The sequence below is a fragment of the Calypte anna genome, chromosome 1 (genome assembly GCF_003957555.1).
Source record: "Calypte anna isolate BGI_N300 chromosome 1, bCalAnn1_v1.p, whole genome shotgun sequence".
NCBI lineage: Eukaryota > Metazoa > Chordata > Aves > Apodiformes > Trochilidae > Calypte > Calypte anna.
In genome coordinates, this window is record NC_044244.1 from 48,035,785 (window position 1) to 48,062,814 (window position 27,030).

Sequence of the window (27,030 nt, forward strand, 5' to 3'; positions counted from 1 at the left end):
ATGGGACTGGGAGAAGTGATAGTAAATATTTTCTCAGGCATTGTGTTCCCTTGGGAGGAGCTCCTGCACCTGTTAGAAGACAACCAGCCCTGGCAGGGCTCCTGCCTGGTGTAAACCCATGGGTGTAAGAGCAAGGAGAAAGGACAAGGTCATATGGTAAATCCACAGCTCCATATTTAATTAATGGGGCTCCAGTATCATGAAAATCTGCCCTGAGAGGCCCTGCTTTGCCTGTTTAGAATTCCTGTAGGCTGGATTTGAGCTGCTTAACCCATGCCAAACTGCAGGCTCATGTTGAAAGAAAAGCTAGTTTGAGACTAAGCTTTAATTAGGCTTTAATTAATTACTAATGCTAACTCAACAACAGGAAGAGGAACATGTAGCAGCAATGACACAGTATTACTTCAAAAGTTTCTTCAAATAGATTAACAGTCTGCTTTATATGCATAGCCCACAGAGCCTGGATAAGGTAATAAAATGGATACTTTTGAGATTTCTCCACCTTCAAAGATTTTGTGCTGGCATGAAATAATTTTGAATACAAGATCATCGTTAGTGATGCAATATTATGAATCCTTATCAAAGGAAATCTTAGTCCTGTTGGGATTAGGTTTCTCTCTCAATTCATTATTGTGAAGTAACTTGAATATATTTTTCTAGTATTACACTAATAGAGTTCCTGGCCTCAGCCTCCATCTGTCCTCATATAGGTGAATGAGCTTACTTATACAAGCAAAGTCTTTAGTTTTGGATCTGTAACTTTTCTATTGCCTCAGTCTTGCTATTGCTGCAAAAGTACAGAACCGTTTGAGAGTTAGCAGAGTATTTATGTCTAAAAGAAATTTTCTTTTGCCATTGGTATATGTTTGACAGTTTAAAGAGGCTTTAGCCTTTTTCTACCATTTTTAGAATAACCAGTGGAGCATGCTGTATGATCTCAAGCAGTTAGCTGCAACACATAGAGGTTCATTGTGGCACTAATACTCTTTTCAGAATGGAGTATTTCAGTAATCTGTGATTTAATTTGTCTTTATTATGATTACTGCCTCATTAAATTCAAGTGAAATCTATCCTGTCTAGCCTATGATGTTCTTTGTGATGTTTCATTATTATGAATGTTCTTATGTACCATATACAGCCACTGTGATTCTCATGAGATTTGAAGATTTCTAACACACATTTTGCTATTTTCTTGGAGTGCCATGAGTGGAGTTACGCTTGCATATCCATTTGAATCCATGGATGATTTATCTTCCATACAAATGCAAACAGGGGCACCAGGAAGTTAACTGATTCTCTTTTCGTATCTCTGGTTCACTTTCTACACAGCAAAATCCAATCTACAGCTAAATATGGTTAAGAAATAAAGTGAGGTGAATGAATGCATGCCTAAAGTGAAGACTTTTAAATTGATATCAGCAGATATTCAGTTATTGGGGGTACTTGTTATGGTACAGCTCAATCCTACCTTGACACAATGCAGTTTAACAGTCACTTCAAAAGCATCTAATCACTTTATTCTGTGAGGACTGAAAAGAATATTTTTTCAGAATTCTAGACTTTAGATTAGAGTTGCTTATTTCACTGCAGACATCTAGAACACATGTAAGAAAATATCTTATTCTTACAGATTATAGACAATATTTTGAGATTTAAGTGGCAGGAGCTTGAGTAAATATTCTCACCAGTCTATCAAAAGAGCTGGACTAGCTGCTGTCAAACTATCTTTGAACTTCCACAGCAAGTTAGGAAATAAGACACTTCTTTGCATATGTGCAAATCAGACAGCTTCTTCCTCCTTCTCCAGTCGCCTAGCACGCGTGTAGTTATGACAGGAACTCTTGATAGGGAAAGTCAGATTAGAAAATTATTTAATACAAGAATCTTTGTAAATCCAATCTGGCAAAAAGGAAAGGGAAGACCAGACAATGGACTATTCTAGAAACAGTAAGGCTGGTGAGTCCAGGTAATCCCAAGCACAAATACAGGCTGGGCAGAGAATGGATTTGGAACAGCTCTGAGGAGGACTTAAGGATTTCAGTCCATGAAAGTTCACCATGAGCCTGCAATGTGTGCTTGCCATCCAGAAAGCCAACCACATCCTGGGCTGAATCAAAAGAAGCACGGCCAGCAGGTCAAGGGAGGTGATTCTCCCCCTGTGCTCTGCTCCTGTGACCCCCCACCATGCCCAGTTCTGGGGTCCCCAAGAGAAGGACATGGACCTGTCTTTCCAGAGGAAGGACATGAAGGTCATCAGAGGACTGGAGCACCTCTCCTATGAAGACAGACTTGTAGTGAAATGAGGCAATCAGGTGTGGCTAATTACGAGGTGGGAGGCATGAGCTTGTGCCAAGCCCCCCTGTGCCCAATTAAGGCCTACCCCAGCTGTGTATGAGCAGGATTGGGCAACCAATAAAAGGTGAACTTCGGAATGCATGCTCAGCTCACACCTCCCACCTTGTAATTAGCTACCCCTGATTGCCTTGTTTCACTACACAGACTGAGTGAGATGGGATTGTTCAGCCTGGAGAAGAGAAGCCTCTGGTGAGACTTTAGAGTGGCCTTCCAGTACCTGAAGGGGTCGACAGGAAACCTGGAGAGAGACTCTTCACAAGGTCACATAACAACAGGACAAGGAGGGACAGTTTCAAGCTGGAAGAGGGTGGTTTTAGATGAGCTATTAGGAGGAAATTTTTTCCTGTGAGGCTGGAACATTTTGCCCAGGGAAGTTATGGATGCTCCCTCCCTGGAAATGTTCAGGGCCATGCTGCATGGGCCTTTGAGCATCCTGGTCTAGTGGAAGGTTTCCCTGCCCATGCAAGGGGGCTGGAACTATTTGGTCTTTAAGGTCCCTTCCAACCCAAAGCATTCTGTGATTCTATAATGTTTTCTAAGAAGCATAATTTTCCCAATAATGATGAAGGGTAATTTTTCCTGTTTTGCTAAGAGGAACACAAATCAAGTGAATGTCATTGTTGTGACAAAGAACTACAAAAATTCAGTTTCTCAGAAACTCTGAGAAATGGCCACCAGGCACACAAGAGCTGTTGTGTCTCTGGTCAGTGTATCTGCAGTTTCTTACTATTGAGGATATGCACCACAGATGTCACAAGTAACACAGTGAGTTTAGTTTAGCAGAATCATTTTGTATCTACAGACTGCACTGATTTAGTTCAGACTTCAATGGACATATGATCATTATTTAATACTCTGAAAGTAATGGCTTAAATTATTTTGACAATTAAAATATTGGCAATTTGTAATTTTTTGCAAAAAAAATTTTTGCATTCAAGTAAACACTTTTTATCCTAAATTTAACTGCTTCAGGAGGCAGAACATAATCTCTGATGATCAGATATTATGCACAGACCACAATGCTTTTCTAGGCAACAACATTCAGATGTTTGGGCTGTCTTTCTTCTTTTCCTTTTGATCTGTTTAAAATTGTTCAGGTGCATTGCATGAAGTGTAAACAACAGCAGTGGTTGGAAATTAATTTTCTTTCCTGGAAATCTTGGTTACTTAATCAACTCTTTGATCTACACAGTAGCTTCCACAACACTGTATGACCAAGAGTAAAGCCAACTCACTGTGACCAAACAGGCTTTGTAACTCCAGTTTTGCTGGATGTGTCTGTCTGCAATCTTCTCCAAGAGCCTTTTCCTGTGGGATCTGACAAAACGCACTCACTGAGGGTGTTTCTGCTACAACTATTTTTTAAAAATATGTGAGAATTTGGAACATTTAAACAATCAGGCAAACAGCTGGCATATCCCAGCCTAACTCCAAGAAAGTCGTGGCTCTAATGCGAATGTGTGTGAATAACTCAAATGGTATTTTCTACGGAGAAATATTAGCTTGATAAAGCATCATGTATTGCATTATATGCATGGTTTTGTGTCTCCTTGTCCAAAATAATTTTTGCATATTTTCAAATATAAGTCAGTGCTCAAACACTCAGAGTTTGAATTGAAAGTGATTTCCTGATTGCAGAATGAATCGAAATTGGGTTTATATTGGAAAAGAGGTGTTAAGCAAGCTAAGGAAGAGTCAGCTCTTCACAGTGTGAAATGGTAGAATAGATCATAGGCCATGGAATATTCATTTAAGTCTGAGGACACAAAAAGTAGAACAGTAAGTCCTAGCTATATATTGTCCAGTGTAGTTATCCATTGATCTTTATTTAGAACAAAAAAGCTACAGCTTTTATTTCCCTGACATCTCATGTTTTCTGGGCACTATTAGAAAAATTCTAATGCTAAGTAACACTCCTATTATATTTATGTAGCAGTAAAACAAAATAATCCCTATAGTGGGAAAGACAAAATTACTGAGAGAACAATGAAATTTCACCTGAGTAGAAACTTACGCTGGGAAATAATCACTTAGTCCAAAAGAACATACAGACTTTTGAATAAAAAATTTAACAAGGGCATCCAGATGTTAACGAATTGCCAGGAGGAGTCTCATGTGTGTAACATAATTGATTTGAAAGTAGCAAGGTAAAAATGAATTCAAGATCACGCAAAATGTGTTCTGGCTTTAAATATTTCCTGCTGACTCCTGTTGTCAGATAGCTACAGAGATCTTTAAGGTTAGTCACTGTTTTCTTTAAAGAGAATTTTGTGAAAAAAACGAACAAAACAAAACCTAAACAGGTTTCGTATAGTATTTTTTCTTCCCTTTTTAAATTTAATTTGAGAATGCTATTTAATTATTTGCATTTCAAGAGCAAGAAGTTAATATTTCTTGTGATTAAAAGAACAGAGAGGGGGAAAGAGAAAAAGAGAAATAAGGTTGTACCTAAGAGCCAATACAGAAAAAGAGCTGAGGATGGACAATGAATCAGCTTCCAAATCATAGAAATAGAATTTGGAGTTCTTTAGATTTTTGAGTTACAACCTACAGGATGGCTCAAGACCTGAAATTCTGCATCATTACAAGGTTCAGGGAGTTCACTCAGGTCTCATTTCAAAACTTAGCTCTCATGAAATTGAGAGATTAGAAACTTCTCATTCTTATGTCATCCAAATAGTTATGTTGAGGTCACCCTTTGAACACTACTGCAGCTCTATATGTACATGCAGAAGACAATCTGGCAAGCTTCTTTGAAAAAATGCTTTTAATTACTCACATACTGATATCAGCTGTAACTTCAACTTGATAACAATGTTTAGCTGTGACAGGAAAAATTATCCCTTTTTATCTTAACCTTTTTTGGGTTTTAGTGTTTCTATTGCTTTTCATTTTTACAGATCTCCTGCATGCAAAATTACGTAAGCAAAGGAACAAATTTATGTAAGAAATTTAGTAAGATTGTTCTTTCTTGTGCTGACCTACCTTTAAAAATAACATAATAAGAGCCAACCCATTTTTCCCCAAGAGCATACCATTTGGATATTTTAACTCTCTGTCATAATAAAAGCTTGACTCATTTAACTTGGTTCTCTCCCTCATTTAATTAGTGAATTGGATATATGCAGCAGCCAACAGACTACGTTTGTTTATCTATAACTGCATTTATCTACTCAATAAAGCCAATGCTTGGACTCTTTCTGTAAAATCTTTTGGCACCTACTTTGTTCCTTGTTTTAGGTTTAGTTCTACCTGCATGACAAATTCAGAGTTCCTTTGGGCAGGTCATGGCTATTTTGTTAAATATATGTTAGGAAAACACTGGAACTCATGAGAAATAAATCTCTGATGGTTCAGCTGTTGTTGCCCAGAGGTGTCTCACGAATCTTTGGATCACCAATCTTGGGAAGACAACAACTTCTGTAAACCAGGAAATATTTTGGATTCCCAATAAAGATGGATCTGCTCTCAGGAGCTGGCAACCATCACCTAAAGCACCATGCCAGGTGCTTTCCCTCTCCTGGGCATAGGGAGGGAAATAGTTGTAGAAACTTGCCGATGCTATGATTAAGAAAAGAGGAATGGGGCTTTCTCTTTTTTTAGGGAGGCATCTATTTGCTCCCTGTGCTCATTCCTACATGTAAATCAAAAGAAAGATTTCTGCATGTTCTGAGAGACCCACTGCATGTCCTGACAGTGTTAATTTCTGTAGTTTGTACCTTGAAAAATCTTCAGGGGGATAAAGGTGGCTTAATGGGCCCCTGCTGATGCATGGTGGGAAAGAGAAAAAACGTAATACTGAAGTGTAACCTGAACTTACATATTAAAAACATTAATGTTAAGAACACAAAGAAGTGAAGGAGAACCAACCTAACTGGGTGTGATGTTACTCTGTGTAATGATGCTGCTGTATGCGGTATGCCCAGGGAGCGGGGAGGGAGCCCAGCTGTGGGTGTCCCTCAGTGACAGAGAGAATACCCTCTGTCCCACCCACACTGTTTGCTTCCCTTTCCCCATGGCTTCCTCCTGGGGACAGGTTTACAGCCCTTTGGACATAGTACAGAAAAAAGCTACGGTTGTGCTGGATCTTATGTTTACTCTGTATTTTCTTTTTTTTCATTTGTGGCTTCTCCTGACCCTTGCTAATTCATGGAAGAGTACACAAGACCCCAGGACAGCACAGAGTCAGTAAGAGCAAAGGATTCATTTGTAATAATTTTAATTTTTTTTTTTTTTTTTTTTTTTAATGCCATAAAGGGGGATGTTTGGAGCTGAGGTTTGTTCTGGCAGTGGCAGCTGCAGCAGCCTGGTCATGGCGGGCAGCTAAGGTGTTGCCCTGGATGGCCGAAGGTCAAGGCTGCGCTGTCCCTGCTTGGCAGCCTCTGCTCTGCCGGAGCACACAGGGAAAGGTTGCACTTGGACAGAGCTGAAGGACAAAGTTGCTGACAAAACTGGGAGGGAAACTTCAGTCAAAGTCCCTGTCCCCTCCCCTCGCTGGCTGCAGGGATTACAGAAGCTGTCGGAGCGTGAGATGCATCCCTCGGAGAATTTCTTCTGTCTTCTGAGTTTATCCCAATCCAAGCACCTGCTGCTCCCAGTTCATCCCTCCTCCAGCCATATCTGTGGCCCACATATTTTTATTCTTTAATGAAGGAGCTGGGATGGTTCCAGTGGGCTCTGGCCCTTCTCCTCAGTGCTGCGGGGTCCCCACAAATGGCATGAGGGAGGGGTGAGTGCAGGCCCAGAGCCCACAGAGCCCCTGTCTCCCTCATGCCATGACTGAGGCAGGAAGATTATTTAGAAGCTGTTCTTGGGCAATTTTATATCTTTCAGAGAAGTTGTGGTGCTGACTCACTCCCACTCGTTGGGAAACACTTCCCCAAAGTTTAACAAAAGAATCTGCCTCTTCAGAAATGGCCCCTAGATGAAGTTTGCTAGCGGGTTGTTCCGTGGTTTGTTACAACAGTTGGGATAGTTTTAGAGGACACGTACATGTGTTAGTTTGAAAAGAAAACACAGCATATTTCCTTGAGCCATGAAATTACTGCAAGAGCTGAAGGTCAGAAAATCCTCCAGTGCAACAACAGCACACATGCAGATATCCTCATCACAGCTGGTACAAATCCTTCTAGGAAGCACAGTGTTTTCTTCATTAGTATTTTCATTAGTCTTCCCTCAAGAAAATGTGAAATTGCACAAATTTGTCAGATTTTGGTTGCTCATCCATAGCTGAGTTTGAGTTTTCTCACCTGGTGTGCTCCCCAAAGTGGGAGTAGGCTTTACATTTTAATTTATTTAGTAATGCTACATTTTTTACAGGGAGCAAGATTTCTGTATCTGTTGTCTTAATGAAAGGTGCCCAGGTTTATTTGGTTACTCCACAACACATTATTTCTTACAGTATCACAGAATAGTTGAGGTTGGAAGTGACCTGTGGAGGTAAACTAGTCCAACTTCTCCTGCAGCTGGATTCTGAGCATTTCCAAATGTGGAGACTCCACAAGTCCCCTGAGCAGCCTGGTCCAGTATTTGATCACTTTTATAATGAAAAAAAGTATTTTCATATGTTTAAATGTTTTTCCCTGTTTCACGTAATGTAAGGTGCCTCTTGTACAGTGCAGTGGATATCACTGAGAAGCATCTGGTTCCATCTTTGTCTCATCATTTATTCATACACATTCAGGAGATCCCTATTGAGCTTTCTCCAGGCTGAACACTCCCAGATGTCTTAGCCCCTCCTTACACATCAGGTGCTGCAACCCCTTAAACATCTTCATAGTCTTCACTGTACTCTCTCTGGTAAGTCCATATTCTACTTGCCCTGGGGATACCAGAGCTGGACTGAGCAGTCCCAATTTGTCTCACCAGGGCTTAGATCACCTCCCTTGACCTGTTCCTGATACTTTGTCTCTCCCCAGATACAATGCCAGGTAGGCTTTGGCTTTATTAACACCATCTCTGCATGCTTTACGTGGCCCATATTCCTCTTTGGTCACCTGGCACTGCTTCCACCAACTGTATGCTTCTTTTTTATGCTTTATTTTAGTTAGGAGCTCATTGCTGATCCACACAAGCCTCCTGACACCTTTTCTTGGTTTCCTACTGTTCTTTAGCTTAGAGGAGGTGATTCTGTGTTAACCAGCTCTTCTGGACCGCTTTTCTCCCTCGGGTCATAGTCCATGGGATTGTTCCAAACAAGTCCTCACCATACTGAAGCATGCTCTCCTGCTGCAGGATAGTTATGAACCTGCTTTTTACCTTGTTTCTGCCTCTTCAGTTCTTTATTTTCACTACCCCATTATCACTGCAACAAAAGCTGGCCACAAACTTCATAGTCCTAAGGAGTTCTTCCTTGTTTTAAAGAACCAGCTCCAGCAGACCATCTCCTGTCTTCAGCTCTTCAGTCACTTTTTCCCAGTTGAAGTCTGTTACAAGTTATCAGAAATTAACTCAAGAAACTACTTGCATTGTTTGTTCCTGCTGTGTTATCCCTCCAATTGATATGGGGTGATTAAAATCCCTCACAAGGACAATGGACTGCACACACAAGACTTCTGTTTGTTAAAAAAAGGTCTCATAGAAGACACCCATCACAACATTCCCTTCGTTGTTCTGCCTCTAATTCTACTCTGTAAACTCTCAGGTGGCTCAACTTCCATCCCTAGGCAAGAGCTCCACGCATGATCTCCTGTAGAGAGCAAATCCATCTCCTTGCTGACCTGGTCTGTTTTTCCTAAAGAGCCTATATCCATCCAAGGCAGATCTCCAGTAATATGAGCTATCCCACCGTGATTCCATGATCCCAACAAAATCAGAGCCCTGCAGTTGCACACAGACCTGAGAAATTCCTTTTCTCCACACTCCACACCACCTCCCCTCTCTCCCCCCATGCTGCATTGGGGAGTAACTAATTTTTCAGCACAAAGTGTGTGAGTATCCATCATCTAAAGGCAAAAAAAAAGTAGACAGCCCCAATTTTTAATTGATCGCTTAAACTCTGGACTAGGAAGTAGGTTGCTAAAATCCTGTTAAATTGTGATACTGAGTAGAGGGATGAAGGATCAGTACAGGAGAACAGAGTTTTTTCACACCTCAGTTGAAGTAATCCACACCTTGAAGTAATCCAAAGTCAAGTGTAAAAGCAGTCAAGGTCTCATATAATTTTAGCACCTGCTGGCTGACTTTGCTATTACAGAAATCATTGTGTCCCTGCCCACTTTTACTGGCAATCTCAAGAAAGGAAAGGGCTGTATTCAGGCTGTTATAGATCAAGCTATTCCACTTGAAGAAATGAAGAGCTGTATATTTACAGAACTGAGATTTATTACATTCAAGAAGCCTAAAGTATATGGTTAATTACAGTTAAATTCCTGGAATAAATTGACAATATTCCAAACAAGACTTTATCAGCTTCTTTGCAATACAGTCCATTTTACTGGCATGCTGTTCAAAGGTTTCTGTTGCAACTCATTTAGGAGAGTTACGTAAAACTTGATGTAGGAATGAGTGACAAAGGTTTTATTTATTTCGTATTATTATCTGTTGACTTTTAAAGACCTAAGTAACAAGACAGGTTAGGCAACTAGTCAATGATTAAACTGATAAAATGATTTTCAACTTGCTAGTTTTAAAAGAGATTTAGAAAGTATCAAGTATAAAAAATACAGTTCTCCGACTCAGAACTTGTAGTACTAAGATTTTCAACTTCACTTATATTTTTCTGTTCTGCTTATTTACAGTCACTGGTATTTTTTATTTATCCTTTTTCCCAGGCAAATTATTTTTGTATTACCTTTAATATCAGAGGAAGATATCATAATATTGAATATTATGTTTGTTAAATTTCATTTCAAGATCAACCCTACACCACAACTGCATTATTGCTTTCTCAACCTTTCCTAAAAAACTGTGGAATTTCTATTCCTTCAGGAAAACATTTTTTAATACAGAGGGTGTTGCACTATAGCAGTGGCATTAAGGTCTTGCATAGTTCAAGGTTACAGTTCATCACCTACTTGAGCAGTAATTCCATCACCGGGAGAATAGCAGCTCTATTTAGTAATTTTGAGTTAACTTTCTTGGACTAAATTACAAGTGATAAGAGCTAGGTATACTCTTCCTTGGTGCTCTCTGGAATGAGCTGGATGTGAAGGGGAAAAATTGTAGTTCCAGGGTTTACGCACATTTCCATGTTGATATCACACATTCAGGAGAAAAATATTTTCTATTTTTAAAACCCAATATTGCTACATGAATCAATCTTTTAGTCTGTAGGTTCTACATTTATTGGCTCCACATAATTAAGACACAGTCTGAAATATAGAATCATCTGCTAGTGTCTGGCTAATTTGATATTATATTTGATATATAGTAATAATTTGATACATATTTGATATAACCCTGATATGCATGGGTCTATGCATACAGGAAGGAGTCTTTTCTTTTTTGTTTACACATGGCTGACTTTCTGGCAGCATGCATTACATGTGGGGCATCATCAGTTAGAACAGCATCAGTTGTAATCCTATGGTTATTCCAATATTTGGTACCTTTGATGCTCCTCCAATCAGCTTCTACTTCTGTGTTTATCATCAGCCAATATTATGGGGGACAGACTACCTGAAAAAAAACAGGGCAAAATTTTTGTCCCTCAGTTGTCAGTTGCATTAATTTTTTTGTTAATCACATGTACAGATTCTGTTTCCTTTGAGTAAAAATAGCAGCACTTGCATATAGGCATACACATATGCTTCAGCCAAGAAAGATTTGTACCCAGAAATGTGTAAGTTTGCTGCATTTAGGACTCAGCTGTAATCCACAAGATAACCAGAACAGCAGCTTCCTGATTTATTGATCATTGATGCTTTCTTGTTTTTATCTTTTCACTTAAATTCAAGAGATCAGAAACTGGAACTTTATTCTCCATGGTGGTTCAAGTGGGTTGAGGACTTTTTTGTTGGGTGGCTCTGTACATTCAAGTGTTTGGTAGGAGGTGTCCTGATTCCTGCTGGAGCTTATCTCTCTGCTAGTTCCTACCAGATAAAAAATTGAGCACAGGGGCTGGCTGCTCAGTCCACACATAGCTCCAAAGAACCTCCTTGCCAGTATTTCAGTAACATCTTTCCCCATTTGCCATTGTGTTGGTCAATTTCTATGTCCAAGAAATGCAAATACAACTAAAATGGACTGGTGAAACATAAGGACTGATCTCACATGCTCCAGAAAACTTATTTCTCTGTGGGTTAGCAGCCAAGAAAGGGCTCATCCTGCTTGTTGGGCAACTCCACTGCTCCTGGGAAATACGAGTTTTGGGGGAGGGCTTGTAAATTCAGTTATAACACAGTCCCTCACTAGCTTGAGGCAATTTTGAGAAAACCACCAGAGAAAAGATTGAAACATCTAAACTGGCTCCATATTCGTGAGGAGCCAGTGCCGAGGGAGGAACTATTGGCTAATGTTACTAAGTAGATAAACGGCCATGCTTTGAATTGACTTTTCTCCTTTTTCACATAAATTGTCTCATTCTATCCACCTATTTAGAGAAACAGTTAAAGTCTAAAATTCACTAGCTTGTAAGATTCCCCTTGTTGTGAAGGTTTGGTAGGAGGCATCACTGAAGACAAGAAAAAGAACTAGACAAATTTCTCATACATGACATCTCCATATAACCTGTCTTTATTATACCTTTTCTGATGTGGGATGAGATGGGAACATGAAGTGTGTCTGCCAAGTGAGATTTGAGATAAATGAGGGATCTGCCAATGCAAATGATTCATATTTTGGGATGTGATCCAATTTTGCACAAAAAGGGTATTCAGGGTATTCAAAATTAGTTTGATAAATGAAGCTCCTCTTCAGAGTGAGCCCAAATTAAAACTACTATGAGATAAGTAGCCTCTGCATTTCCTTATTTGTGTTATTTAAATTTAATAAACTTTATATTGCATTTAATTTCATTGTTCCAAACAGGGAAGTAATTTGTTTTCAGAATGCAACTGTGTAAACTGAAGATAAAGACAGAAAGGAAAATAAACTTAAAACCTTTAATTCTCCCAAGAACTATTGCTTAACATCCCTTTAACTTCCTCTTCAGCCACCTCCCTTTTCTTTGGCCTTGAGATTCCTTTCTCTTGTTGGTACCAACCCTTCAATAGGTGGAAACTGAGGATGATCTGACTGACCTGGGCCATGAAATGAAGATCCTCTGCCCACTTGTCTCTGGTCTTCCACATTCTACTTTATTTCTTTCCTCCCACTACATGGGCAATGCCTGCTCATATGTTTGTTAATTACAGCAGTAAGTACCTCATGTTTTCTTTACACCTCAATGGCTAAGGAGACAGTTGTCCTAGGAAAGCCCTGGCCACTTCAGAGCTGTTAGCTGTAATCTGCTCAGCAGCCAAACCACCAGCATCTTCCACAATGAGGTGGCAAGGGCTCCAGCAATAGAGTCATGCCTGACTTTGTTGGAATTAATGTGGAGGCAGTTGAAAGATAACATGATGTACTTTCTCAGTTTTCTGAGTTTGGCAACATCTCAGCTATATCCAGAACCCAGGTACCCAATTGTGATCTAATTCCCAGTCCTTTTCATTTTTCCATAGCTGGGTTGAGTGGTGAATATTCTTCATATGAACTCGTGACACTGGCTTTTTAATATCAGTCTTTTTAGTACAATCTGAACATCAGGGGTCTCATCCTGCTGCTGCTTCCCTTGCTGGCTGCAAGTGACTATAAATGCCTTCAGCATTTGTCCAAATTCTAGTAGGGAACAAGGAAAAAGCAACAAATGCATTCTGGTCTACATCAGACACATGTGAAGACAGTAATGGGCTTTAACAGCCCTGATCAGCCTCACCTGGGATCTCCCACACACCCAGCCCATGGGCTTGGGATTCTATTTGAGCTCAAGCCTGGGGCTTTGGTCCTGGTCTGTGACAAGCTGGAGGTGTGCTGGGTGCTGTCTTCTCATGGACTGGCTCATTGTTGGTTTTTTTTCTAAGCAGACTGCAGGTATAAGCTCTAGCCTGTGTTATCTCCAGTCCTGTCTCTGCTCTTCCTCCTAGGTGGACCTTGGGCTGATGCTGCAGGTAATGTGTCTCTAGTCCTGTACCTTGCCCTGCTGCTCTTGGCTGATCCCTGGATGGCCCCTGGTTCTGATTCACCCCCTTTCCTCCTCTGGGCCTGTTCCTATCAGCTCCCTGCTCTCATTCAGCTACTGTGTGACTATGCCCTATTAGTGGGGCTATCCTCAGGTCCCAGCTCATGCTTCCCATGGAATGGAGACTTGCTCCTCCCTAATATACAACTGTCTTCCTTAAAAAGGGAAGGAGGCAGATTCTTCCTGAGTCCTACATGATTCTTCTTAGGCAAACCTGATGTTCACCTTCCTCCTGGATGTTTAGGCAAGTATATTGAGCTTTCCAATGAGTTAAGTGTGTGATGTACCCCTTCTCCATAAGTGGTTACAGACCTTTTGAGGAAGGATGGTCCAAGTTCCCCTAGGCTCTTCTCTGAGTACTTATCTGAGGTCCTGTGCCTGTTCTGCAGACCCCCCTGTAAACAAGTAATGAGAGCAACAATCTGTCTGCAGTGGTTCAGAACATGGTAGAGCCTTCTCTAGAAGGCCCCAGTATAGAACCAAGCCTTTAAAAGTCTAGCAATGGCCCTGGCTTGCCAAACAGCATTAGCAGAGGCTCCTCCTGCACCTCCAATGGCCTGCAGTGTGCAGTCATATGATGCCTAGACTACATTTCCTCTCCCATCCTGAAATAAATGGTTTCATATTAGCTACTGAACTAATTCTTTTAACCCTTTTTTCCCTGTATGAGAAAGAAGTAGAGGTTTAGAAGTCTGCAGAATTAATTTACTTAGTGTGACTATTTTAGCAATTCAAAAGCCCGTCTAAAAACATCCCAATATTTATTTATTTATTAATGCTTCACTCATCACCTTTGACATTTAGTTTAAAATAACTACTTATTACTGAAAGGACAGTGCATTAATTTACTGGAATAGATCAACATTTCATAATATTTTTATCTCTCCAAATATTTACATAAATGAAAGCTAACCCCTATTAACTTGATCACTGTCATACTGTATAATATCAAACTGTCAAGAGGAAAAAAAAAGAATAAAGTATATATTTACTTTGATGCCTCTAGGAGAATTTCTTATCGGCTAATACTGTATTAACATATTTAGCTTAAAGCTCTGATTCCTTTAAGCACTTTTAAACTTCTAAAACCTAGCAGGAAAGGGGAGAGGAGGAAGAGCATATAATATCAGTGCCTTAATTACAGTTTTAAATAATGAGGGAATCTAATGTGGCGTATCAGGAGTTTATTTTTAGAAAAACAATTTTTCAATTTCAGTTGAAGTCAGCTAGAGGGAAGGAAGGCAAGATTCCCATATTGAAGTTTAGTAACAGATACTGTAGCTGCTTCCACATACGCTCAGCTCTCCTCTTGGACCCAGACAGGGGGTAAGGTGGCATTGTGATAATAACACATGTGCTCTTGTCAGAGGATGTTGGCTAACTATTAACTGCCTGCCTTTTGGGAGGAATTTCCCCCCTTAGGACAGATTTTTCCATGGTCGTTTTACCCTTTCATGACACTGCACTTAAAATATGTGAGTGATAAAGTCAGAATGTTGGATTTCATCGGGGCACAATGTAGGATTATTGAACAATATTTTTTTGTCCTGTTCAGAAACAAAATTATCAGGGAGCAACTGATAATGAAAAGACTCTAATTAATGACTTGTTCAACAGGCTAAACTAATCTTCAAAATGGAGTTATTGCTGCACTTTTTGAAATATAAGAGGAAAAAGATGAACAGCTACTACAGTTAACTCACTGAAACTTTGGACCCCTTTCTTTTCCTATGGGTTGTTTGTTTGGGATTTTTTTTGTGTGTGTGTTTGGTTTTTTTCCTTTCACCTTTAAAGAAGAAACCTTATGTATTAAGATGACTTATTTATCTTCATATGATAAAAATTATTGTATTTTGCCATCCTTCAAGGAATTAAAAACTTCCTTTTATTCATTAAAATGATTAATATTGGTATTTCTGAGAGTGTCTAAGAGCAAGGTATGGCTGGTAGTTATCTTTATCTGATAAAAAAATATTGTATTCTGCCATCCTTCAAGGAATTAAAAACTTCCTTTTATTCATTACAGTGATTAACATTGGTATTTCTGAGAGTGTTTAAGAGCAAGGAATGGCTGGTCTGGGGAGACAGACCATGACCTGAGGTGGTGTGGGTGACGTATGTCCCCTGCATAGCAATAATAAACAAGAGTTGCTGCAGGGGTGAAAGAAAAGCTGCAAGTGACTCTGCTTTTTAGTAGCAACTCTTTATAGTCAAGAACACTTTCCAGGCTGTAAATGATGGTTTGTGCTGAGGCAAAGTTTGGCTCAGATGAGCCCTTGGTTGCCTACAGTGCCATTCATGCTGGGAGCTTTCAGCATGGGGAAAGAGGTTCTTGAGCAGAAGCAGGTCTCAGTCAAGACACATTTCCTTTGGCCTGTCAAACAAACACAGACCCCAGGCCTTACACTAGCTGTGAGCAGTTGTCATCTGTAGAATGCTGCTGGAACCCCAAGACACTGCCTCTGAGTAGGCAGAAAGTTGTACTGCTGTGGATAAGATTTTCTATGCAAAAACAAGTAAAGTATGTGCTGGTCATTTTTGTGTGCATGTATATATATACATATATATAAAATATTTATATTTATAAGTATATATATGTTTATGGGTGGTGATGCATTCATAAGGGTGTGAAGAGAAGGAAATGTTGAAGATGAAGGCCTCACTTAGCTTTTCTTCCTTTCCTCCCTATCCCCTTCTCTTCTAGGTTTTCCTATCCATACTTTTGATGATATGTTACTTTGCTGGCAGGATTTTTCTGACTTTTCCATGGCTGAGGGCATGGAATTACCTTGTCAGTGTTTGTGTGAGATGGTAATTATCTCAGTGGAGAAAAGGCAGAGTAGCAGGGGGTGGAACAAATAGGAGCTACAACAGAACCTCCAGTTCTTTCATTATTTGGGGAGTTTATGAAGCAGTATTTTCTAGCGCTGAATGTTTGGGGGTTTATATAGATGTACAAAAATATATCCTTATTTTTGTAGTTGAATATCATAGAATCATAGAATTGGCTGGGTTGGAAGGGACCTCAGAGATCATCGAGTCCAACCCTTGAACCACCGTTGCGGTTGCTAGACCATGGCACTGAGTGCCACATCCAGTCTCTTTTTAAATATCTCTAGGGATGGAGAATCCACTACTTCCCTGGGCAGCCCATTCCAATGCCTGATCACTCTCTCCATAAAGAAATTCTTTCTAATATCTAACCTAAACTTCCCCTGGCACAACTTAAGACCATGCCCTCTTGTCTTGTTGAAAGTCGTCTGGGAAAAGAGCCCAACCCCCACCTGGCTACACCCTCCTTTCAGGGAGTTGTAGAGAGTGATGAGGTCTCCCCTGAGCCGCCTCTTCTTTAGGCTGAACAACCCCAGCTCTCTCAGCCTCTTCATTCATAATAGTATGCATGTACTTTAGAACACTTTTGTTTTACAGTTTCAGAAGTAATTTTAATATTGTTTAGAGAAGCTTTAAGATGTGAATCGATATACTGAAATTTAAAAAATTATAGCATGCAATATATCTTGAAAAATATATTGTATTTATAAGTAGCTGGGTTTGAATTTTTTCCCTTCCTCTTTTCTCCCTTGATGCTGTGTGGGTAGTGTCTTGTAACACTACAGAAAATATATTTGATTTGCTCTAATTCTTTTCTGTTCAATTTTCATTTGCACATCAGCCACAATAAAATATGACCACCTGCCTTGAACTAGTAATGCCAAATATCGTTGCTACAGGCAACATCTCTTTTGGTCATTGAGGATTCTTTGTTTTTTCCAATAATGTCTATTGATTAGTGAACAAATCTCCACTTTGCCACTTGCTTCCTTAATATTGAAAGGAAAGGGAAGGGAAAATGTTCTCATCCCAACATTATTTTTTTTTAGAGAATAAGGGTATTAAATTCGGTTTCTATTGTGGTGGTGAGCTATGTGCTGTCTGACAAACAGCATCCACACAGACAAAAATAGTTTTGGGGGAAGAACCTTTATAGAAGGTTGGTCCTTAGGGACTTCTAAATAGCAACAACTTCTAGGACCAATGCTGCTGAAGGCTGAAATCTGAAAAAGAGATTTAAGATCTTCAGAAACACCCAAGACATGGAAAGCTCCATGAAACATAATATATTTGTTGGACTTTTTGGCTCAGCCTCTACTTATTCACCTGGTAAGGGACAAATCCCATCACTGGCCTCAGGATGACCAAAGGGAGAGTTTTGTTGTTGTTGCTTGTTTGTTTTAATGTGTTTCCTAGGCACCACTGGAGTGGATATTTACTGGAAAGTGTCAGATGGGATGTTGGAGTGTCTGGACTTGTGAAGATCCCTTGTCTAGTGTGCATGGGATCATTGTGGAAAAATTCTCATATTTGGAAGTCTTTTGTCGATTTTGTTAAACATGAATCTTTAAAAAAAGAATTCTCATAATGTACAGTAGTGATGGTTTTCATGAAGTCAGAAATGAGGGCTGAAAGAACCTTAGTCTTAAATGTACTTATCATCTGACCAGTGCCTGCTGGAATCAACTGTAGACATAAATCCCTGGAAACAGGATCCCCTTTGAAGCCCTAATGTCCTAGGACACCCTTGTAGCTTCGTTCTCCCATTGATCTTTTCAGGAACCTCTCATACCACTTGTGTTTGGCTGGTTATCAGGCAAATATACAAGGGCACATGAGAAAGTCCCTTTCTTAATTACATTTTAAAGGAAGGATAGACATTTTTCATTTCCTTGATATAAGCTGGAAGATGAATATACCTATTTTAATTGTTTTTTCCTGTTAAACGGGGGAAAGCAAGCTGTCACCTTTCTCCTAGAGAGGACTGTTTGCTGCCCAGTGCCTCTCTTTTCTGAAGCAGGAGGTACAGCTTGTGTCTCTGTGTATTCTCTCTTGATCAGACAGTGCAAATATGTAGAGAGGGACAGGAGCATATACAATGTGGTAGACCGTGAGTGAAGGTGCCAGCTGTCCCCTCTGCCTGAAGTTTGCCTCAATACCACTACCAAATCAACTCATCCCTACTGGATATGCTTAGCAATGCAAAACTGAGTTATTACCTTTGTTGTGTAGCCAGGATGCTGAAACACAACAGCCTGGGTTTGCTCCAGTTTACTTCAAATTCCTCTACTGGATAAATGGGGATGTAGTGATTCACAGTTCCCTTTCTGTCGGTGGCAAGAAATCAGCATTTTCAGGTGCAGTGTAGCCTACCCAGGATTTGATTCACAGACACCAGTTTGTTCCCTTGTGCACAAAAAATGAATGAGTCTACTAGGTTTAAAGTTAAGGGCCTGAGTTTCACGCCCAAAGCTTCATGGGATAAGCCCAGATCAAAATGATGCAGTTTGTTAGAGACTGTGGTGCATCCAGTAACCAAGTTTTAGTGTCCTGAAATCCCCGTGGTGCTGTAATTTGTTCTGCTTCTTCAGTACTTATTGTAATGTTCAGTTCCCCTAAAAGTATAACGAAAACCAGAAATACTTAGAAGTCAAATGTGTGTGTTGGAAAGAACTCTGGAGTCTTTGGATGGGAAAGACAAGGATGCTGAGGGTGTCATAATAACATAAATGTGCAAAAAAAATGTTATAATCAACAACAAGGTACTATCACCCTACTTTCTGAGCCAACTTCCTCCCTGTACCCAACCAGAGTATTAATAAGCATCTTGAGTCTCTGGGCTGATGCAGAAGCCTGGAATCCACAATGTTTTAATATAGCCTGTGTTTGGAGAGTTTCGCAAAGAAAGAAATGTTAATGAGTAATCCTTGTCCATTTGGGCACTGAGCCAACGAGCCCAAGCTTTGATTCATTGTGTTATCACTACAGGCTTCTGCTAAACCCCCCAAAAAACCAAAACAAAAATGTTTCTGTGTGAGAATCGTTAGGATACTGAACTGAGCGCAGAACTGTCTTACATCCTGCCATTTGCAGTCTTCCAGAAAAGAACAGTAAGTAGTAATTCCTTAAACTGATAGCTCTTGCTGTTGTGTACTATAAAAGCAATTTTCTCGCCTGAATTATTTAGTGGATAATAATGGATTTTTGAACAGCAAAAAAAAAAAGTTCTTTTTTTTTTTTAAAGCAAGCATTTTATTGAAGAATAATAGAAGGGGTAGTAATTTTATCTGTGAAACTGGTACAACAGCAGGAATTCCCTCTGGGAAAAGTGTTAAGGTCATTAAAAATAATGTTAGTGTTGGAATTGGTTTGGAAAGCTGGTTTCTGTGTCTGTATGTCACTGGAAAAGAAAGCATAACTTTGATAGTGGATCTTTCCTTCAATAAAATTAGCTAGTTAATTAAGTGCATTAGCTTTTGAATTGTACTGGTTTGTTATTTTTTTTATCCTTTTAGGAACAGAAAGGGTTCTAAATGTGATTAATGGGAGAACAGAGGACAATCCAGAAAGGGAACAGTTATATTTGTTTTATGTAATTTCTTCGTTTGATACTTTTGTGTACAGATTCCAGGGGCATCTTCCGAAGTCCAGGACTTTAGCACTCATTTCACATAACTAGCAAAACCAAAAGGAGGTTTCACATTTCAAGCAATTAGAATACATTGCCAGTTTTTAAGAAAATGCCTATTTTTTTTCCTGAGTGTTCCTGCTAGCCATTTATCTTCAGGAAATTATAACTGTGGTGGGACACACTTGGCTTTTGTTATTTTCATTGTAACTGCTTGTGTTAAAGAGAATATAGAAATCCTAGACTAGTTTTGAGATCCCACTAGGATAGATGAAGACTGAAAAACAGATTAACAAAGGAGAATTTTCAGTTTTATTAGGTGAGGCATGGAAAACATGCTGGAGAAAGGAAGGCACAGAGAAATGGTCTTCAGCAGGTTACCCTAAAGACAGTCAGAAGCTGGCCCACTGTTTAAAGTTAATTGCTTAACCACAGAAATGCCATTGAGACTTCTGGTAGAATTCCCAGTTTTACTTGTGAGTGACTTCTAGATGGTTATTTTTGCTTTAGAATGAAACTGCATAAATATCTTTGTCTCTCATCTCTTCACTGATCTGATTTTAAATGTCTTATTAACAAATCTAAACAATAACATTCAAATAAGGACAGTAATACCAATCCTGTCCCTGGTTCTCAAACTTGCTCATATTGCTGCCTGTATTTTGCACCAGTTGCTATGGAGGTGCCCATGGTGCCATAAATGCTGAAATGATCTGGCAGCAAAAGGCTAGAAGCAGGGAGCAAAAATTTTCCAAATGCTTTCATGTCTCTTTGATATTCTTTCAAACAAACAAGCAAACAAATAAAAAAGCCTCTAAAAGAAGTGAGTTACTGAATTAAATATTCTACAAAAAGGCCAGATCAAAAGCCTGTGAACTAGGCAGGAATCTTCCCATTGATGTTCACAGTGCTTGGATCGGGCTGTAGGTTAATGATGTTAGGGAAATTTCTCTTTGAGTAATTGACAGCCAGATGTGTAAAGAATACACAATATTATGGAACAGAAGGAGGGAAATGTACCTTTCATCAAAGCACTGGCAAAAATTTTCACAAATATGCTGTCTTCCTTTATTATTTAATTGAAATAGTTCAATCATTCTTCTTGTGAAGATAAAACTCAGACTAATGTGGAGCTTTCCTGGTGATCAGATGTATTTTTATTTCACTTGAAAATATGGGGACACAATCCTTTTGTCTTTCAGTGAGCTCAGTTGATTTTAACTTGCATTATTTCATTAAGAAGCTTGACTTTGCTTACATAGAAGCCAGGGGAAGCTTTGCTATTGACTGTGGTAAGGTCAGAGGTAGTCCAGGGAGAAGAGTCCACAGTAAATCTGGGATCTACACCCACATGCATATGTGAATGCATATACATTTGTATACTCCCATGAAATTATATCCCTTAAGAAAAGCTGAATACACATGCACACACATATGCAAAGTGGAAGAACAAGCCCCATATGTAGTAATATATTTTCTGACATATATGGAGTTATATAATACATAAACATGCACTGCTTGACTGTTCTAGGGATACATGTGATAAAATTTTACGTAATTCATAGCTTTTAATACACAATTCATGAAAATTGTCTCAAGAATTTGGGCATGTTTTTTACTTTATGCACACTGATCTCTGTTTTCCATTGCTGTATATTTTTGGCCCATGAAAAAAATGTCAATAGGTGGAGAAGTAAGTAGGTTACTAAAAAAATTAATGAAAAGAATTATTTGGGGGAAAAAAGTTTTGCAGCTTATCCCATGCCTCTTAGAGTCTCCTAGGGGGCTCTTTTTTTGGTGACCAATATGGATACCCTGTGCACATTTATTTCAGCTTTTACCTATGTACCTGATACAATCAGAATGGCATTTCAGTGAAGTTAGTCTAGAATCATCTTGATAGCTATAAGGAAGCAAGCACGAGGCAGAAATATCTGTGAATGTTTAGTCATACCAAAGATGCCTGAGAATATCAAGAAGCATTCCACTACTATGTGGTTTTGGCAGATAAATCTGACTTAGGCTACTGATCCCAGCTCGTGTAGATGAACTTATTTTGGAAGCTGAAATGACCCAACTATGTTACCAGCCAAAAAAAGTGCCTCAGATCCTCTATCTTTAAAAGGAATACTTCTGCCAAGAGGTTCAGTGCCCAGGTGGCACCCCTTGTCACCCAGCTGTGTTGCTGGCAATTTGGGTGCCTCTCTCACTGGGCAGAGCAATGGTTCTGCTACCTGGGAGCTGCTGGAACCACAGCTGTTTGCCTGCAGAAGCAGCCTGGGAAGCTCAGGCTAAGAAGGGGCTAATGATGGGGTGGGTGTTGTGGGCCAGGCTCTGAGAAAGTAAAGTCCACCCCTGGGTCTGTGACACCTTGTGACACCAGCTTATGGTGTCTTAGGCTGTTTCCCAGAAGTAAACAGTGTGTGGAATAAGTGGTGCTTAATGCTCCATATTGTGTAACTGCTGCGGGTCTGAAAGCTGAAAATCAGTCACTGCTGGGTTTAAATACTGGTGAAATCGATTGAATAAATCCAATACAGGATAGGGAGCTCACAGCAGGCTGGATTCAAGGGCAAGTCATAGCAAAATGCCAATTAGTATTTAATGAAGAGTCTGATGCTCAAGCGAATTCACAGTACAAAATTTGCAGTAGCTGTATGTAATGGAAAATATATTACCCACCTTTTTAATGGTGATCATGTCCTGTGCCTTGCAGAAATCCCCAGATGATAGGATTAATTTCTTCCATTAAATCCAGTAAGTGGTCTACATCAGTTAGAATATATTAAGAAAACAAAGTATTAAAAAGGTGGAAACTTTACAATCATAACGAGTGTTTGACATGAACTGAATTCATCCAGATCAAAATTAACATGTCAGGAGGAGCAGGGTTACAAAACATTTAACATCCCTGTGTACCAAGAATTGATGGCAAATGTATCCTCAAGTTCTTTTGCTATGAACAAGGCAGTATTAATAGCAACAGGTTGGTTTTTGTCTGTGTAAAGAACAACAAATTCTAAATCTATCTCGAGATTAAAGAGTGGCATTATCTAGGGATATGTTAAAAAACAGAAAACCCTTAAAGAAATAAGAAAAGTTTGTATAGATATTTCAAAAAGACTGTAAAAACATAGTCACTATTTTAGCATTTTAAAATACAGCTTGCTTGCTTGCTCCTTTATCTGCAGCACAGACCAGACAGATGCAGAACACTGACAGTAAACAAAATACTTTAAAACTGATGTAATTTTGCAACTGTCTTTAAAGTATTTTGCTATAATATCCAACATTGCTTAAGATAAGGTTTAGGGTCTGTATGAATATATAGAAGTTCACAATCCCACCACTGACATGTCCGCTGTTGCAGTGTTAGCCCCACATGCAGGGCCTCAGGAGGAAATCTGAGAAGTGGCAGTAGTAGTGATGGAACATGATCTTTGGTTGGAAGGAGTGCTAATCCTGCAAGAAACTGCAAGGCTTGCATGCTTGTGGGCTCTGAGGAAGTTACTGAAGGGCTTGGACATGAGAAGAGAGTGGTGATGACCTCTCTCCTCTGGTCTTCATCAAGAAAATCCAGAAAAACATTCAGGAACCCTCTAAAGATGCTTTATTTTTGTGTTTCTCTTACTGACCCTTAGAAGTATCCTGACTTTGCTGCTGTCTCCCATCACAGAACCCTGTAAGAGAAACCCCCTCCAAAGGTCAGTCATGGGCAGTTCCTGAGAAAAGTGGCTGCCAGGAGTTGCAAGACCTTTGCAGCCATTTGGGCATCTTGAGTTCAGCAGATCCCTCCATCAGAAAGTAGGGTGGCGAGTCAGGAAAATGGTTGGAGTTAGAAGTGGTCCAAGGGGGTGGCTGGGCTGGTTGCCAGCTCCCATCTGAAGATATGTGGAGGATTTTTTTTTGCTGTTGCAAAACTGTTTTTGTGCTAGATTTGAGACTGTGTGTTTACATGTTATTTGCCACAAGGACCCTATCTGTTCTGTGATACAAGTAGCTTTTGACATTTCTGAGTAAACTGTTTAAGTTATCTGTGGGCAGACATTTAAAATTCGTCTGCCTAATTAGAGAGCTTTTGTTTATGTTAAGGAAGAACTTAATGAATTCTTGCAGACAAATCTGAATATAATTACACAGTGTGCTTGCCACTCTCACAAGCTACTTCCTAGTTTGCTCAGCACTGGGGCCTCCTGCTGCATTCACGTTTTTGTCAGATGACTTCACTTCTGCTTGAGAAACATGCTGAGCCCTCCTGGGAAGCAAACTGGGCTATAACTCTCAAATGCCTTTGGTGAGTGGAAATGCAGTCCCAGGGAGAGTCCCATGGGAATAAAACTGAATAAAGAATCAAGGCTATAAACATAGAAAACGTATTTCTCTCAGCTTTGTTCAGAATCCTCTTTGGTGTCTGCAAAAACTCTTGAGATCTCTCACTGTTGCAGCTGTATGTTCTCCTGGTGATGATGGTCCTGCTTCAAATGCAATCTGGAGTTACCCATCCCACCTACAGAAGCCAGACCTGGGCAAGGGAGACTCTTTTGCATGCCTTCCTCCTGGCTGAGGTGCTGCTATAGCTGTACCTTCTGCTCAAGTAGGAGGCAATAGCAAGTGTTTGACTCTTTAGTTGAGGGCCTAACAATTGGTGAGGGAAGGAGAAGAACTCTGAACAGTGCCACTGGCAACCTCAGGAGGTGAAAGCTGCTAATGAGAGGGCATGAGCCTCTCCCAACCTCCCCAAGCAAGATGTATACACCTGCTTCAGACCATAGAAGGAGCAGGTGGGAGAGCCTGGTTCTTAAACCAAGACTTTGCTTTTTTTTTTTAAAAAAAAAAAAAAAAGTTCTCTTTTTTATTGAAAGAGAACTGGTGCTGTTCTGTTTCAAACCAGGATACTGATTTTGCCACCATTTATCTTGTTCAGACAGTAATTACTGAAGGCAAGATAAAGAGCCAGATGCTGGAAATTAAACTCAAGTTTTCTGGCTTGGTTCTTCTGACCTAACCATAAACTTATACTTCCTCAGCAAGTGAAAGCAATGGAATGATGAAAGGGTGATGAAAAAATAATGCAAACAACTGGTATTCCCTGGAAGCTGGGGCTGGGCATGCCCTCAGGAGGTCAGGGCAGTCATTCAGTTTGTGCATATTTGAACAAGATTGACCATAAACTGCCATTAGTTTTAAATGAAGAGCAGAAGGATGGCAAATAAGATATACCACAGCAAGGAAAAAACAAACAAACTAGGCACAGCGTTTTATTTAAAGGCTGAATTAGGTATTGTAACTTCAAGCCAGCATTTTTTACAGTAAATATTAAAACAACTGTCTGAATTCTGCCTTACAATAGGTAAACAAAAAACGAATTACATTGTTTTAAATATTCTTTTTGTCTTTCTATCTTTCAGGGTCTCCTTTTACTCTATTTCTTAATTAGCATATTTCTACTGAACTCAAGAATAAATGGGATCTGAAATGAATTTAATAGGACATCACCAGCTAGCCACTGCTGATGGATTTTCTCTTGCTGAAGGTCCTCACTTGTTTGGTAAGTCATTAAATTAGGTTGAATTAGGTTAGCAAGTTGTCCTTTCCTCAGAACTCTAGAAGGAAATACACTGAAATCTCAAGCCAAGGACATGTGGTAGGCATGTGCCAACTTTCTTGAATTTTCAGTACCTATGGAAGGATTAACAAATAATGTGTCAGTGGTATTTAATGTAATCCTACACGCTATTGCTCTCATTACAGACCTTGTAGGTTGTTTTTATCACACTATTCTAATACCTGAAACCATTCAGTAAAGACAGACCTTTGTATGTCGGGCTGGATGTTATCTTCACGTGAGTAATTCACATCAAGTTGAGCACATATATTCTCAGTTAATTTGTAATAAAATAATACTGCAATGTGTTTGCATTGCCATATTATGCAAATTCATGGAAGTCATGTGACCTAAATTAAAACCATTTTCTTATTGAGAGCATTAAAACTTATGCTATTACCTTCAATGCACATGAAAATTTATGATGCAGACTGGAAAATTCTACTTGCCCTGGTTCTACTGTTTTTTGAAGGCTAAACATGGTTTTGTTAATGAATGAATAATTCTTGGTAAATATTTTATAAGCATGGGGAAGCTGTCTTCTGTTATATATTCTGCTAAGAAAAAAAAAAATTTGGAGAATAATACATTTTTTAGCCTTTCTTTTGGCAGCAGAGGGGAAACTTCATTGAGTAACATGATACGTTCAGGGCCTCACACACAATGCAGACCCCCACAGAAAACTGCAACACTACAGAAATTTCCAGTCCAAATAAGATCAAAATTCTGTCTTTCTGAGTGCTGGAAAAATTAAATACATTTCAGTTTCATTTATCTGAAATAAGAACATGGCTTGGGCACAGGGGGACTCTGACACATGGAGCCAGTCCTGCTGCAGAGCCCTAAGAACTGGGGAGCACCTCTCCAAATCAGGCCACTTCCAATGTCCTGGCTCCATACAGCTAAACTAAAGCACTAACACTAATGATTTGCAAATCCCATTGCATTACTGTGTGTTACTGGTTTTTTCCCCCAGTGTGTTGGGTTTTAGTGGGAGAAATGTTTCTGCAGTTGTTAAAACATATATGTAAACATCTAAAACACTTCCTTTCTACCTTTTAATTCCAACATCAGGCCATGATGTACAAAGATGAGAATGGTATTAGAATTTAGGGTGCCGGATTTTATATTCAATAATCTGTTTAAAAATCCTGCGTAATTGAACCACTTCAGAGTTTTGTGAGCAAGATTACGCCCTGACATCTACTTTTTTACTAATTATTTTACTGTTTTTAAGGCATGTTCATATAGAATACTCTACCTCCACATTGAAACATTACTCAGAAATAGTGGAGTCTTAAGAAGAGGGATTGTCTCCCATTATAGGTGTTTGGATCTTAGCAGAATGGAGATTTAATTCAAACTGACATTTCTGTAACAGAAAGAAATAATGTGTTAAGGAGTTGAATCAGAGGTCCCAATAGGAAAAAGACTTAACACTCCTGCTGT

General features: G+C 39.5%; 1 protein-coding gene across 3 annotated transcripts in view; it reads left to right on the forward strand.

The window, feature by feature from the left end:
* The first annotated feature begins 19,346 nt into the window (after nucleotides 1-19,346).
* NR1H4 (nuclear receptor subfamily 1 group H member 4) overlaps nucleotides 19,347-27,030 on the forward strand; it is a 37,470-nt gene continuing 29,786 nt past the window's right edge. For 2 of the 3 annotated variants that reach the window (XM_030469400.1, XM_008505908.2), the window contains exons 1-2: nucleotides 19,347-19,458; nucleotides 25,385-25,524. In XM_030469400.1, the coding sequence (XP_030325260.1) occupies nucleotides 25,440-25,524 (85 nt within the window). In that variant the 5' untranslated portion in view covers nucleotides 19,347-19,458; nucleotides 25,385-25,439. Of the gene's footprint in view, nucleotides 19,459-24,251; nucleotides 24,271-25,384; nucleotides 25,525-27,030 lie in introns of those variants that run through there. The other variant, XM_030469401.1, reaches the window with a different exon arrangement.